General features: G+C 35.6%; 1 protein-coding gene across 11 annotated transcripts in view; it reads left to right on the forward strand.

Annotated features, from left to right (window-relative positions):
* The window catches only part of ZNF280D (zinc finger protein 280D), a 302,477-nt gene that overhangs the window by 207,701 nt on the left and 80,114 nt on the right, over positions 1-14,662 (forward strand). For all 11 annotated transcript variants that reach the window (XM_036107001.2, XM_078079286.1, XM_078079290.1 and 8 more), the window contains 2 exons: positions 10,676-10,846; positions 11,171-11,280. In XM_036107001.2, the coding sequence (XP_035962894.2) occupies positions 10,676-10,846; positions 11,171-11,280 (281 nt within the window). The remainder of the gene's footprint in view (positions 1-10,675; positions 10,847-11,170; positions 11,281-14,662) is intronic.

The following is a 14,662-nucleotide window of genomic DNA, read 5'->3' on the forward strand; positions in this document are numbered from 1 at the left end:
TGCAGAAGACTGGATTTGAGCTTGTATTTGAAAGGATTTTTACTGGCAGAGAGAGAGCTCTGTTCAGTGTAGAAAACAACACAAACCAAAGACGACAGGGATGAATAAAGGGTCAGAATTTAAAACCCTTAAATGGAGGCACCTGAGTAGGCGCCTGAGTGGCTCAGTCGGTTAAAAGACTGCCTTGGCTCAGGTCGTGACCCCAGGGTCCTGTGATCCAGCCCAGCCAGGGCTCCCTGCGCTCAGCCGGGAGTCTGCTTCTCCTTCTGCCCCTCCCCCCCCAAACTTATGTGCTCTCTCTCTCTCTGCTCCCTCTCAAATAAATAAATAAAATCTTTATAAATAAATAAATAAAATTCTTAAATGCAGAGGGATTTTATTTCTTACATTAAGAAGTTCTTATAGTATAAAACTGTTTCTACTGTCCAGCCTGTTATATAAGCAGATGCTTAATCAAAATATCAGCATTCATTGGCTTTTCAAGTAACCTAAGCATCTCACAAGACTGCTACTGTGAAAAAAAAAAAAAAAAGACTGCTACTGTGAGGGGCGCCTGGGTGGCCCAGTCAGTTAAGTGCCTTTGGCTCAGGTCATGATCCTGGGGTCCTGTGATCGAGTCCTGAGTTGGGCTCCCTGCTCAGCAGGGAGCCTGCTTCACCCTCTCCCTCTTCCTGCTGCTCCCCCTGCTTGTGTTCTCTCTCTCTGTCAAATAAATGAATAAAATCTTTAAAAAAAAAAAGTGCTATTATGATTACACAAATCTTTTCCAAGTACCCATATTATAACCATCAATAATCACGTGCCTTGTAGATGGAAAAAAAAATATTTTTATGTTCTTTCACAGAATGAAACAGAGGAACCAACTAGTATAATACTCTGTTTTTCTGGCATGTTTCCTCTTATTAAAAAGCTGACAGGTGAATCTATTAGAATTTTTTTCCTCTAAAGTAAGTTAAGATATAAAGTATTTTGTTAGTAATGATAATAGCTGTCATTTATTGTTGAATGCTTTCTATGTGCCAGATGTTGTGTGGGTGCTTTTTAAAAGTAAGTTAAGATACAAAATATTTTTTTAGTAACGATAATAGTTGTCATTTATTACTGATTTTTTTCTGTGTGTCAAATATTGTGTTGAGTGCTTCAAATACATTATTTTATTTGATCTTAAAACAGTTCTGTAAAATAAGGCATTATAACTTATTTTACAAAAGAGGAAACTGAGGTTCAGAGAAGTTAATTAAATAAACCAAGAATACATAGCTAGTCAGTGACAGAGCTTGAATTTCAACTTATACTGTGTGGTTTAAAGGCCTGAAATATTTCTAATATGTTTACTGCTTCTAATTTTAGTGTATAGTTGAGAACATTAAAATATGGTGTGCAGTTTTAGAATCCTTATTACCAAGTAGTTGTGTGTTGTTTTCAAAAAGAACTTTTGCCTGGCCTGGTTATAGCCTAAATATCCCTATTTCTCTTGCTAAGGTTTGAATAGGGCTAAAATCCTTTAGCCTTAAGGTGATGGTTTTCAAACTAAAAACTGTTTTTACGAATAAAATTCCTGTGCAAACAAAATTTTATTCAAAAGTCTAATAAATAAAATATAAAAGAGTTCCTCTGTCAGACATAACCAGTATATTCCCTAAAACGAGCCCTTTAGGCTCCAGGGACATAATTTGAAAACCATTGTATTAACTCCTTCCATTATGAGCCCTTTCATATGAGTGAATGAGGTATTATCATTCAAGATTAGTTTTTCCACTTTGTACTTTCCACTTGTAGTTTTTCCACTTTGAATAAATGGATAATATAACCTAAAGCCATGAGTAGACCCCCTCTTTGTTAGGTGGAAAAAGAACTAACATTCCGTTAGACATTTTAAATAAATAAAGTGGGTCTTTCTAGATTTTTAGAATAAAATAAAATTTTTCTTTTGTAAACTACAGTGTACTTAAAACATTGAAAAGTGATTCATTTGTAGAAACTTAGTTTGGAGTATTCTCTGCTTTACTTTTTTCTTTTCTTTTTTGCTTGGGGTATTTTGGTCTGGCTTTTTTCATAATTGCTGTTTATATATTCTTTTATTTGAAGCCATATTTAGTATTTTTTTGCATAGAGAGATTATTTCATGAATTATTTGAATATATATAGTCCATAATAGATGTTTGTATAATTTTTTATACCCCTGACTTTTAAAAAAATTACTTATTTCTTAAAAATTAAATTCATGTTTATTGATTTTCCTCAAGTTTTTATTTCAATTCCAGTTAGTTAATGTACAGTGTAATATTAGTTTCAGGTGTAGAATTCAGTGATTCAGCACTTACATACAACACCTGGTGCTCATCACAAGTGTCCTCCTTAATGCCCATCACCTAACCCATCCCTTCACCTACCTCCCCTCTGGTAATCATCAGTTTGTTCTCTTCCTTAAGAGTCTGTTTCTTGGTTTGCCTCACTTTTTTCTTTTTTCCCCCTGTGTTCATTTGTTTTGTTTCTTAAATTCCACATATGAGTGAAATCATGTGCTATTTGTCTTTCTCTGACAGACTTATTTCACTTAGCATAATACTTTTTAGCTCCATCCTTGTCATTGCAAATGGCAAGATTTCATTCTTTTTTATGTCTGAGTAAGATTCCATTGTGTGTGTGTGTGTGTGTGTGTGTGTGTATCACATCTTCTTTATCCACTCATCAGTCGATGGACATTTGGGCTCTTTCCATAATTTGGCTATTGTTGATAATGTTGCTATAAATATTGGGGTGCATGTATCCCTTCTAATTAGTATTTTTATATCCTTTGGGTAAATACCTAGTAGTGCAATTGCTGGATGGTAGGATAGTTCTAGTTTTAATTTTTGAGGAACCTCAATATTGTTTTCCAGAGTGGCTGCCCCATTTTGCATTCCCACCAACTGTGTAAGAGGGCTCCCCTTTCTCTTTATCCTTGCCAACATCTGTTGTTTCCTGTGTTGTTAATTTTAGCCATTCTGACTGGTATGAGGTGATATCTCATTGTAGTTTTGATTTGTATTTCCCTGATGATGAGTGAAGTTGAGCATTTTTTCATGTGTTTGTTGGTGATCTGTATGTCTTCTTTGGAAAAATGTCATTCATGTCTTCCCATTTTTGAAATGGATTATTTGTTCTTTGGGTGTTAAGTTTGAATAGTTCTTTATAGATTTGGGGTACTACCCCTTTATTAGATAGGTCATTTACAAATATCTTCTCCCATTCCGAAGATTGCCTTTTAGTTTTATGGATTGTTTCCTTTGCTGTGCAGAAGAAGCCTTTTATTTTGATGGAGTCTTAATAGTTTGCTTTTGTTTTCCTTTCACAGGAGGCATATCTAGAAAGAAGTTGCTATGGCCAATGTCAGAGAGGTTACTGCCTGTATTCTGCTCTAGGATTTTGATGGTTTCCTGTATCACATTTAGGTCTTTCATCCAATTTGAATTTATTTTTGTGTATGATGTAACAAAGTGGTCTAGTTTCATTCTTTGGATATTGCTGTCCAGTTTTCCCAACACCATTTGTTGACGAGACTGTCTTTTTTTTTTTTTTTTTTTTAATATTTTATTTATTTATTTGACAGCGAGCACAAGCAGGGGGAGTGGCAGGCAGAAGGAGAGGGAGAAGCAGGCTCCTCGCTGGGTGGGGAGCCTGATGTGGGGCTCGATCCCAGGACCCTGGGATCATGACCTCAGCTGAAGGCAGATGCTTAACTGACTGAGCCACCCAGGCACCTCAGACTGTCTTTTTTCCATTGGGTATTCTTTCCTGCTTTGTTGGAGATGAATTGACGATATAACTGTGGGTTCATTTCTGGGTTTTCTCTTCTGTTCCATTGATCTATGTGTCTGTTTTTGTGCCAGTACCAGTCTTGATGACTATAGCTTTGTAATGTAGATTGAAATTCGGAATTGTGATGCCTCAGCTTTGATTTTCTTTTTCAAGACTGGTTTGGCTATTCAGGGTCTTTGTGGTTCCATACAAATTTTAGGATTGTTTGTTCTAGCTCTCTGAAAAATCCTGGTGGTATTTGATAGGAATTGCATTAAATATGTAGATTGCTTTGGGTAATATAGACATCTTAACAATAGTTGTTCTTCCAATCCATGAGCATGGAACATTTTTCCATTTCTTTGTGTCCTCTTTGATTTTTTTCATCAGTGTTTTATAGATTTCAGAGTACAGATCTTTTATCTCTTTGGTTAGGTTTATTCCTAAAGTATCGTATGGTTTTGGGTACAATTGTAAATGGGACTGATTCCTTGATTTCTCTTTCTGCTGCTTCATTTTTGGTGTATAGAAATGCAGCATATTTCTGTACGCTGATTTTGTATCCTGCAACTTTATTGAATTCATATGTCAGCTCTAGCAATTTTTTGGTGGAGTCTTTTGGGTTTTCTATATAAAGTATCATGTCATCTGCAAATAGTGAAAGTTTGGCTTCTTCAGGATGGCTCCTGTTTTTTTTGTTGTCTGATTGCTGTGGCTAGGAGTTCCAGTACTATGTTAAATAACAGTGGTAAGAGTGGACATCCTTGTCTTTTTCCTGACTGTAAAGGAAAGGCTTTCAGTTTTTCCCCATTGAGGTTGATAATTAGCTGTGGGTTTTTCATATATGGCCTTTATGATGTTGAGGTATTATGTTCCCTCTATCCCTACTTTGTTGAGAGTTTTTGTTATGATTGGGTGTTGTACTTTGTCAAATGCTTTTTTTGCATCTATTGAGAGAATCATATGGTTCTTATCCTTTCTTTTATTAATGTGGTGCATCACATTGATTTGCGAATATTGAATCACCCTTGCAGCCCAGGCATAAATCGCACTTGATCATGGTGTGTGATTCTTCTAATTTACTGTGGGATTTGATTTGCTAGTATTTTATTGAGAATTTTTGCATCCATGTTCTTGAGGGATCTTGGCATATAGTTCTTCAGTAGTGGAGTCTTTTTCCTCATAGAATGAATTTGGAAGTTTTCCTTCCATTTCTATTTTTTGGAATAGTTTGAGAAGAATAAGTATTAACTCTTCTTTAAATGTTTGGTAGAATTCTCCTGTGAAGCCATCTGGCTCTGGACTTTTGTTTGTTGGGAATTTTTTTGATTACTGATTTAGTTTCTTTACTGGGTTATTGGTCTGTTCAAGTTTTCTATTTCTTCCTATTTCAGTTTTGGTAGTTTATATATTGTAGGAATTTATCCATTTCTTCCAGGTTGTCCGATTTGTTGGCATATGGTTTTTCATAATATTCTCTTATAATTGTTTGTATTTCTGTGGTGCTGATTGTAATTTCTCTTCTCTTTGTGATTTTATTTATTTGGGTCCTTTGTTTTTTTGATAAGTCTGGCTAGGGGCTTATCAATTTTACTGATTTTTTTTCAAAGAGCCAGCTCCTGGTTTCATTGATCTATTGTTTGTTTTTTTTAGTTTCTATATCATTTATTTCTGCTCTAATCTTTATTCTTTCCCTTGTTCTGCTGACTGTAAGCTTCATTTGTTGTTCTTTTTCTAGCCTTTTTAGGTGTAACGTTTAGGTTGTTTATTTGAGATTTTTCTTGCTTCTTAAGGTAGGCCTGCATTGTTACATATTTTCCTCTTATGACCACTTTTGCTGCATCTCAAAGCTTTTTGACCACTGTATTTTCATTTTCATTTGTTTCCATGTATTTTTTAATTTCTTCTTCGATTTCCTGGTTGACCCATTCATTTTTTAGTAGCATTTTGTTTAATCTCCATGTGTTGTGGTCTTTCCAAGTTTTTTCTTGTGGTTGACTTCAAGTTTCATAGCGTTGTGATCAGAAAATATGCATGGTATGATCTCAGTCTTTTTGTACTTGTTGAGGCCTGATTTGTGACCTAGTATGAGATCTGTTCTGGAGAATGTCCCTAGCACATTTGAAAAGAATGTGTATTCTGCTGCTTGAGGGTGGAATGTTCTGAATATATGTTAAGTCCTATCTGTTTCAGTGTGTCATTCAGAGCCATTGTTTCCTTGTTGATTTTCTGGTGAGATGATCATTGTAGTGAGTGGGGTGTTAAAGTTCCCTATTATTATTATATTATTGTCCACGAGTTTCTTTAATTTTGTTATTAATTGCTTTATATATTTGGGTGCTCCCATGTTGGGGGCATAAATATTTACAATTGTTAGATCTTCTTGTTGTATAGACCCCTTTATTATGATATTGTGACCTTTTTCATCTATTGTTACAGTCTTTGGTTTGAAATCTAGTTTGTCTGATACAAGTATTGCTACTCCAGCTTCCTTTTGATGTCCATTTGCACGACAAATATTTTTCCATCCCCTCACTTTCAATCTTCAGGTATCTCTGGGTCTAAAAAGAGTCTCTTGTAGGCAACATATAGTACGGTCTTTTTTTTTTTTTTTAATCCGTTCTGACACCCATTGTCTTTTGATTGGAGCATTTAGTCCATGTACATTCAGAGTAATTATTGATAGATATGTCTTTAGGGCCATTTTATTACTTGTTTTGTGTTGTTTGTGGAGATTTTCTCGTTCCTTTCTTCTCTTTGTCACTTTGTCTTTCCACTCAAGAGTCCCTTTTAATATTTCTTGCAGGGCTGGTTTAGTGGTCATGAAATCCTTTAGTTTTTGTTTGTCAGGGAAACTCTTTATCTCTCCTTCTTTTCTGAATGATAGCCTTGCTGGATAGAATATTTTTGGCTATTTTCCCCATTCAGCACTTTGAATATGTCATGCCACTCTCTTCTGGCTTGCCAGATTTCTGTGGTGAGATCTGCAGCTAGCTTTATGGATTTTCCCTTGTAAGTTAGGGACTTCTTTGCCTTGCTGCTTTTAGGATATTTTTTATGACTATATTTTGCAAATTTAATTACAATATGTCTTGGTGTTGGCCTGCTTTTGTTGATTTTGATAGTTCTCCATGCTTCCTGGATGTGGATGTCTGTTTCCTTCCCTGGATTAGGGAAGTTTTCAGCTATTAGTTCCTTAAATAAGTTTTCTGCCCCCTTTTCTCTCTCCTTCTTGTGGGATTCCTATAATATGAATGTTATTACATTTAATGGAGTCACTGAGTTCTCTATGTCTATTCTCATTATGCATAATTCTTCTTTTCTTTTGTTCAGCTTCATTATTTTCTATAGTTCTATCTTCTGTATCACTTATTCATTCCTCTGCTTCTTCCATTCTTGTGTTCTCTGCATCCAGTCTGTTTCAGATCTCAGTTATTGCATTTTTCATTTCTGACTGATCGTTTTTTAACTGTTTTATCTCTGTGGTAAGGGCCTCCCTGAAGTCTTCCAATTTTTTTCTCAAGCCCAGTGAGTATTCTACGATTGTTGCTTTAAATTCTCAATCAGGCATATTACTTGTATCTATTTTGATTAGATCTCTGACTGGGACTTTTTCTTGTTGTTTGATTTGGGATGAATTCTTCCATCATGGCATTTTGTCTAAGTCTATCTTCTGTGAGTTAGAAAAGCCTGTCAGTTTCCTGCTCCTGAGACTAATGGCTTTGTGAAGAAGAGGCCATATAATTTCCAGAGCCTGGTGCTTCAGGGAGTGTCTCTGGTGTGTGCTGCATGTACTCTGGTGCTGTGTGTTGGCTGCTCTATCATTCAGTCCAGTTGTATGCAGAGGCTCTCCTTGCCTGTAGGAGGCAGTGTTTGGGCCTTGGCAGAGCGTGGTGAGTTTTAAGTAGGTGCCCTCTGGTCTGCTTATTAAATGAGATTTGATGCTACTTCTCCTAGAACTGAATCCTTGCAGACCTTTCCGGTTGGGAGATGTGTGTGCAGGAGTTTCTGCTGGGGGGTGGGGAGAGAAATGGCACCAGCCTACTCCTTTGTCCCCAGAGAGGGGGCTTCGTGCTTGCTGCTCTTAGGGAAGGACTCCCAGAAGAGCAAATGAATAATTTTCCTTCGTGTATCCCAGGCATTTTTCAGACTGCTGCTTTCATGCTTTCATGCTGTCTGTCTCTGGGTTGCTTGCTTGCCAGGAGCGTCGCAGTACACTTTGGGCTCTATCCCAGCCAACCCTGCTGACTTTTAAAACTCCAAACTTTAGAGATGTGGTGTGGGTAGGGGCCTGCATTGGTCTGCTCATGGAAGGTCTTGCTGCACTGGGACTAATGCAGGTTTGACGGAGAAGGACAGTTGAGCCAGAGGAAAGGGTTGTGGGACTTGGAGCAAGCAGGCTAGGCAGCCAGTATCCAGCTGAGCTTCCTTTAGCAGGTGGCTCTGTGCCTCTGCTGAGGGGCAGGGGAGAGAAATGGCGCCCACTGGCTCTTTTGTCCCTGGAGAGGTGTTTCTGCCAACACGGCCAACATGGCCTCTCACAGATGTGCTCCAAGACGAGTAAACAATCTCCCTGCTGTGTGCCTTAGGCATTCCTCAGATAGTGCCATCTGCCCCTGGGGTTGTTTGCCAGCTTTCTCTCCAGGAGTAGGGCAATGCCCTCAGGGATCCATCCCAGCCAAGCCCACCGACCTTTAAAATTCCAATCTTCAAGTCCTGCTGTTTGCCGAAATGCATGGAAATCAGCCTTCGTGTTTTCCCAGCCAGTAGCTTTGGGGAGTTCTCCTTGTGCCTCTCTCAGCCACCAGGGCTCCCTCCCCTCTGCAGCACCCGTAATCCCGTGATCCAGTTCTCTCCCAAACCATGTCTCCATACTTCCTACCTTCGTAGATGGGGCCTCTTCTCTCTCTTCTTCCTCTAGTTGTGGAGTTTGTTCTGTCAGTCCTGAGGTTGATTTCTTGGGTAGTCAAAATGATTTGATAGTTATCTAGTTGTGTTCAAGGGACAAGAGGAGCCTAGGGTCCTCCTACTATGCCACCATGTTAGCTCTCTCCCCCCCAAATTAAATTAATTAAAAAAATTCAAGTATAGGGACACCTAGGTGGCTCGTTGGTTAAGCGTCCAACTCTTGATTTCGGCTCAGGTCATGATCTCAGCTCAGGTCAAGCCCTGCATCAGGCTCCATTCTGGGTGTGAAGCCTGCTTAAGATTCTCTCTCTCCTTCTCCCTCTGCCCCTCTCCTTCTCTAAAAAAAAAGAAATTAAAAAAAATTCAGGTATAATTAAATAGTGTTATATTGGTTTCAGGTGTACAGTATAATGATTCAACAATTCTATACATTACTTGGTGCTTATCACAATAAATTTATTTTTAATCCCCGTCACCTGTTTCACCCATCCCCCTACCCACCTTCCCTCTGGCAACCAGCAGTTTGTTCTCTGTATTTAAGTGTTTGGGTTTTTTTCTTTTTGTCCTTTTTTTCCTTGTTCATTTGTTTTGTTTCCTAAATTCCACATGGGAATGAAATCATATGGTATTTGTCTTTCTCTGACTAATTTCACTTTAGCATTATATTCATTATATCCTCTAGATCCATCCATGTTATTGCAAATGGCAAGATTTCATTTTTTTTATTCCATTTATTTATGTACAAAATCTTTATCTATTCATCTATTGGTGAACACTTGGTTACTTCCATATCTTGGCTATTGTAAATAATGCTGCAATAAACATATCTTTTAGTGTTTTTGTATTCTTTGAGTAAATACCCAGTAGTGGAATTATTGGATCATATAGTAATTCTATTTTTAATTTTTTGAGGAACCTCTATACTGTTTTCCACAGTGGCTGCACTGGCTTGCATTCCTGCCAACAATGCATAAGGGTTCCTTTTTTTCCACATCCTCATCAACATTTTTTATTTCTTGTCTTTCTGATTTTAGCCATTCTGACAGGTGTGAAGTGATATCTTATTGTGCTTTTGATTTGCATTTCACTGATGATGAGTGATGTTGAGCATCTTTTCACGTGTTTTTTGGCCATCTGTATATCTTTGAAGAAATGTCTGTTCATGTCTTCTGCCCATTTTTAATTGCATTATTTGGGTATTTTTTGGTGTTGAGTTGTATAAGTTACTTTTATATTTTGGTATTAACTCCCTTTTGGATATATCATTTGGAAATATCTTTTCCCATTCTGTAGATTGCCTTTTTGTTTTGTTGATGGTTTCCTTTGCTAAGTAAAAGTCTTTAATTTTGGTGTAGTCCCAGTAGTTTCATTTTGCTTTTGTTTCCCTTGCCAAAGGAGACATATCTCGAAAAATGTTTCTATGGCTAATTTCAAAGAGATTACTGCCTATGTTTTCTTCTAGAAATTTTATGGTTTCAGATCTCACGTTTAGGTCTTTAATCCGTTTTGAATTTATTTTTGTGGATGGTATAAGAAAATGGTCCAATTTCATTCTTTTGCATGTAGCTGTCCAGTTTTCCCAACATCATTGTTGAAGAGACTTCTTCCTATTTTATATTCTTGCCTCCTTTGTTGTAGATTAATTGACCATCTAATCGTGGGTGTATTTCTGGGCTCTCTGTTGTATTGCATTGATCTGTGTGTCTGCTTTTGTCCATACCATACTCTTTTGATTACTACAGCTTTGTAGTATATCTTGAAATCTGAGATTGCAATACTCCAGTTTTATTCTTCTTTTTCAAGATTGATATTTGGTACACCCCCTGACTTTTGATTACATCAATTTTTATCATTATTTATTGTCATTTGAATGATAGGATAATTCAGTTGTATTACATTTAGTTTAGCTCCAAAGTAATTTTACCTTGTTATAAGTAATATGCTAAAGTGTTTAAAAATATATTTCCAACTATTTAATTCATTGTAGGTATGAATGAAAGTTCCTTTTTATCAAAACGTCCTTCTACTTCTGAAGTAAACAGCGTTAATCCAAAAAAGCCAAAGCCCAGTGATGGTATTTCTGGATTAAATTCTTCAGCTGTATTTCCTTCAGTTAAATCTCTTTCAGTGACATCTCCCCAGGCTACGTCATCAAAAGGTAAATGTGAAATGTGGCATATAAAAAAGAAATTATAGGGGCTCCTGGGTGTCTCAGTCGGTTAAGCATCTGAGTTTTAATTTCAGCTCAGGTCATGATCTCAGGGCTGTGAGATTGAGCCACACTGGACTTTGTGCTGGGCAAGGAGCCTGCTTAAGATTCTCTGTCTTTCTCCCTTTGTCCCTCCCCCCCTTAAAAAAAATAAATTATAGTATTTATACATAAGTTTTAGAAGTTGTAGTAAATTTACAAACTGTTATTAGTGGTTATTTAAGGTTATAGAGTGATGAATTTTGTATTATATATGTTTTGAATTTATTTTAGGTACAAATACCTCATCAAATCAATCTAAAAATGGAACACCTTTTCCAAGAGCTTGTCCAAAGTGCAATATTCATTTTAATCTTTTGGATCCTTTGAAAAATCACATGAAGGTAAAACTTTTTCAAAATTTAATTTTAAAAAGGTTTGCAAATCCCTAAAAATACTGATTGATTTATAGTAAATGTTTTGTGGAGATAGGTAAAAAATCTTCTCCTAGTGGTGTTTCCATATAATTTAGGCAAAGATTTATATTCATAATGATTATTTACATATAAGATTTTAAAATTTCCTCTGAATCATCAAATTTTAAGATTAAATTTATATGCATTATAATATATGCTTTTTATATTCTAATTCTAAATGAAAATAAAGTATTAATCAGAATATTATATAGCTTGGTATACTTCAAACTTTTTTTTAAAAAAAAGGTATATAGTTTCTTCAGTTATCTTATTTTGGTGTCAATGGTAATATGTGCATGTCACATTACACAATGAAAATCTGAATTTTACATTTAATTTTCAACACTCAGACTTAAGCCCCAAATGATGGATGATGGAGCATTTCATATGAAATAATTATTTTAACTCCATTCAGAATATAGTTGTGTAATTGTCATTAATTAATTCAGATTTTTTGTTGGAATAGGAAGCTCTTGAAGTTAAATTTTAAGAAATTTTCGGGGGTACCTGGGTGGCTCAGTTGGTTAAGCATCTGACTCTTGATTTCGGGCTCAGGTCATGATCTAAGGTCATGAGATCCAGCCTGGCGTCAAGCCCGTGGTTGGGCTCCATGCTGGGCGAGGAGCCTGCTTACGGGTCTCTCTCCCTCTTCCTCTGCCCCCTTCCCTCTAAAAAAAGGAAAAAAAAGAAATTTTCAAAGTAAAAATGAAATATGAGGTATAGGTAACATTTCACTTGAAATATTTTAGTACATATTACAGTATCCTACTGTGGTCTGAGGATAGCCTGTATTCTCTTTGCATGCCCAGTGTAAATGGCAGGAAGAGGGAAAGAGGAAGAAAAAAGTCCATGTAGATTATATGAAGAAAGAAAGGAAGGAGGGGTGCCTTTGTGGTTCAGAATAGCACGGAGTCTGCTTGGGACTTGCTCTCCCTCTTCCTCTGCTCCCCTGCCTTCACACACACACTCACTTTCTGTCTCTCTCTCTCTCTCTAAAATGAAATAAATCTTTTAAAAAATACAACATTTGACAGAAAAAGTAAAATAAGGGAACTTTTGTAGAATTTCAAATACAATCTCTTTATTCATATACAAAGCTGTATTTGGTCTGTCACTACTTTCAGCTCTCAGAACGTAGTCCCTGATAATTGCTCTTTGTGCTTTCTTCTTACGTGAGAATTAACCTGTACAAGTGCTTTCACTTTTTTAATCTGTGTAACATTTTGATGAGAAACCTGAATTTTTTTTTTTATGTTTTGAATTTGGAAAAAAGGGCTAAATTCTTTAATTAACTTTAATTATTTGAGTAGGTAATACAGTGATATTATTCAAAATAAAAAAGTTTACAAAGGCATACAAGTAAAAAAATCATAATTGTGTCTTATTTACCTGGTTCCCAGAATGACTCTCAAAGAAAATTATTTTTATTAGTTGGTCTTTGTATTTTCCCCAGTTTTCTTTCTGCATATACAGGTAAACAGAAATATTCTTATTTCCTTTCTATTTTGTATATAATTTATAGCTTATTATATATACTTCTGTACTAGAGAAACTGGCAGCCATTTTCCAAAATGTATTGTAGCATTGTTTGGGATTACTCATATTAGAAACAACCAAAATTTCATACAACGTTCATATAATAGAATACAACCTTTTAAAAGAATGGAATCTCTATAATAGGTAATGATATGGAGAGATCTCTTAAGACATATTTTTTAACTAAGTTAAATATAATGTGAATAACTTACATGTGTTTATATCTCAAAGAGATGTGATGGAATAGGGCAAGGAAGTTTAAGACTGTGTAAACTCTTTGCATTCTAGTTTATGCATTTTATATATCAGTTGAAATTTTAGTATTACAACTATGACTTCCATTTTGGAAAAATGTGATTTTTAGATTCTTTATAAATGAATTTTTGCTGTTACTCTAGATAAGAAGATGACTATACCACAGAAATAATGTTTCCTTTCAATAAAGAATATCTAAAACATAAAGCAAAATCCTACAATAATAAGAATAATTTATCTGAGACCATGTGCCAGACTACTAAGCTTTAAATACATTATTTCATTTAATCCTTAGAAAATTCTTTGAGATCGACATATTTCTCATTGTTTTATAGCCAGTTTATTTAAAGCCATAACTGGCACTCACACGTTTAATGGTAAAAACCCACGTTCTAACAAGTTTTTCCTTTTTTAGTGTATAGGTTATTTGATGTTACATGGAAACTTGAAAATAGGTAAATAATTTATTTTGGAATTGATATTTATCAACCAGATCTAGCATATTAATTACATTATTTAGATATTTGTATTTTTATTTATTTTGTTGTCTGCTTGATGTTACATGGATTGAGCAACACCATGTCTCAATCTACATCTTTCATTACTAATATTTTCTTGGATATATTGCAGTTTTGTTTTAAGATTGTTGCTGTTGTTTGTGATATAGATGAATCTCTTATAATTGTATTGCAAATACATCCTTTAGCATTTTTATAAAGTGTTCTTTTTGTCTTAATGTTTAATGACTTTTAGGCTCACAACCTATGGTTTCTTATGGTTTCCATGTACCTAGTATATTATTTGTGTATCCTTTTCTCTTTAACCCTTTTGAATCACGTTATGCCCCTTGGTTTCAGCAGAGTTTATTTTTCCTTTGTGATCTTATATGAAAATCTCTTTTGTTTTGGCACTTGAGTTAAACTTATTTATATTCATTGATAGGATATATTTACTTGGTCTTGGTTCTGTCACATTTATTTATTTATTTATTTATTTATTTCTATATATTTTTAAAGATTTTATTTATTTGACACACAAAGAGAGAGCACAAGCATGGGGAGCGGCAGGCAGAGGGAGAGGGAGAAGCAGGTTCCCCACTGAGCAGGGAGCCTGATGCAGGGCTCAATCCCAGGACCCTGGGATCATGACCTGAGCCGAAGGCAGACACTTAACTGACTGAACCACCCAGGCACCCTGTCACAATTTTTTATTATTATTATTATTATTATTTTTTAAGTCTTTCACTATGTGGTTGCTTTGTATGTAGCTTAGGTTTTTAGGGACGCTGTATTTTTGTTCTCCTATTTATCCTTGTAATTTTAATGCTGATATAATTCTAGTAGTCTTCTATTCCTTTGGCCATTCTCTAATATTAAAATTAGTTAAAGTAGTATTAAATTTTCTATTCTTTTTTTTTTTTTTAAGATTTTATTTATTTGACAGAAAGAGACACAGCGAGAGAGGGAACACAAGCAGGGGGAGTGGGAGAGGGAGAAGCAGGCTTCCCGCCGAGGAGGGA

This window comes from Halichoerus grypus, chromosome 8, assembly GCF_964656455.1.
Source record: "Halichoerus grypus chromosome 8, mHalGry1.hap1.1, whole genome shotgun sequence".
NCBI classification, from domain to species: Eukaryota; Metazoa; Chordata; class Mammalia; order Carnivora; family Phocidae; genus Halichoerus; species Halichoerus grypus.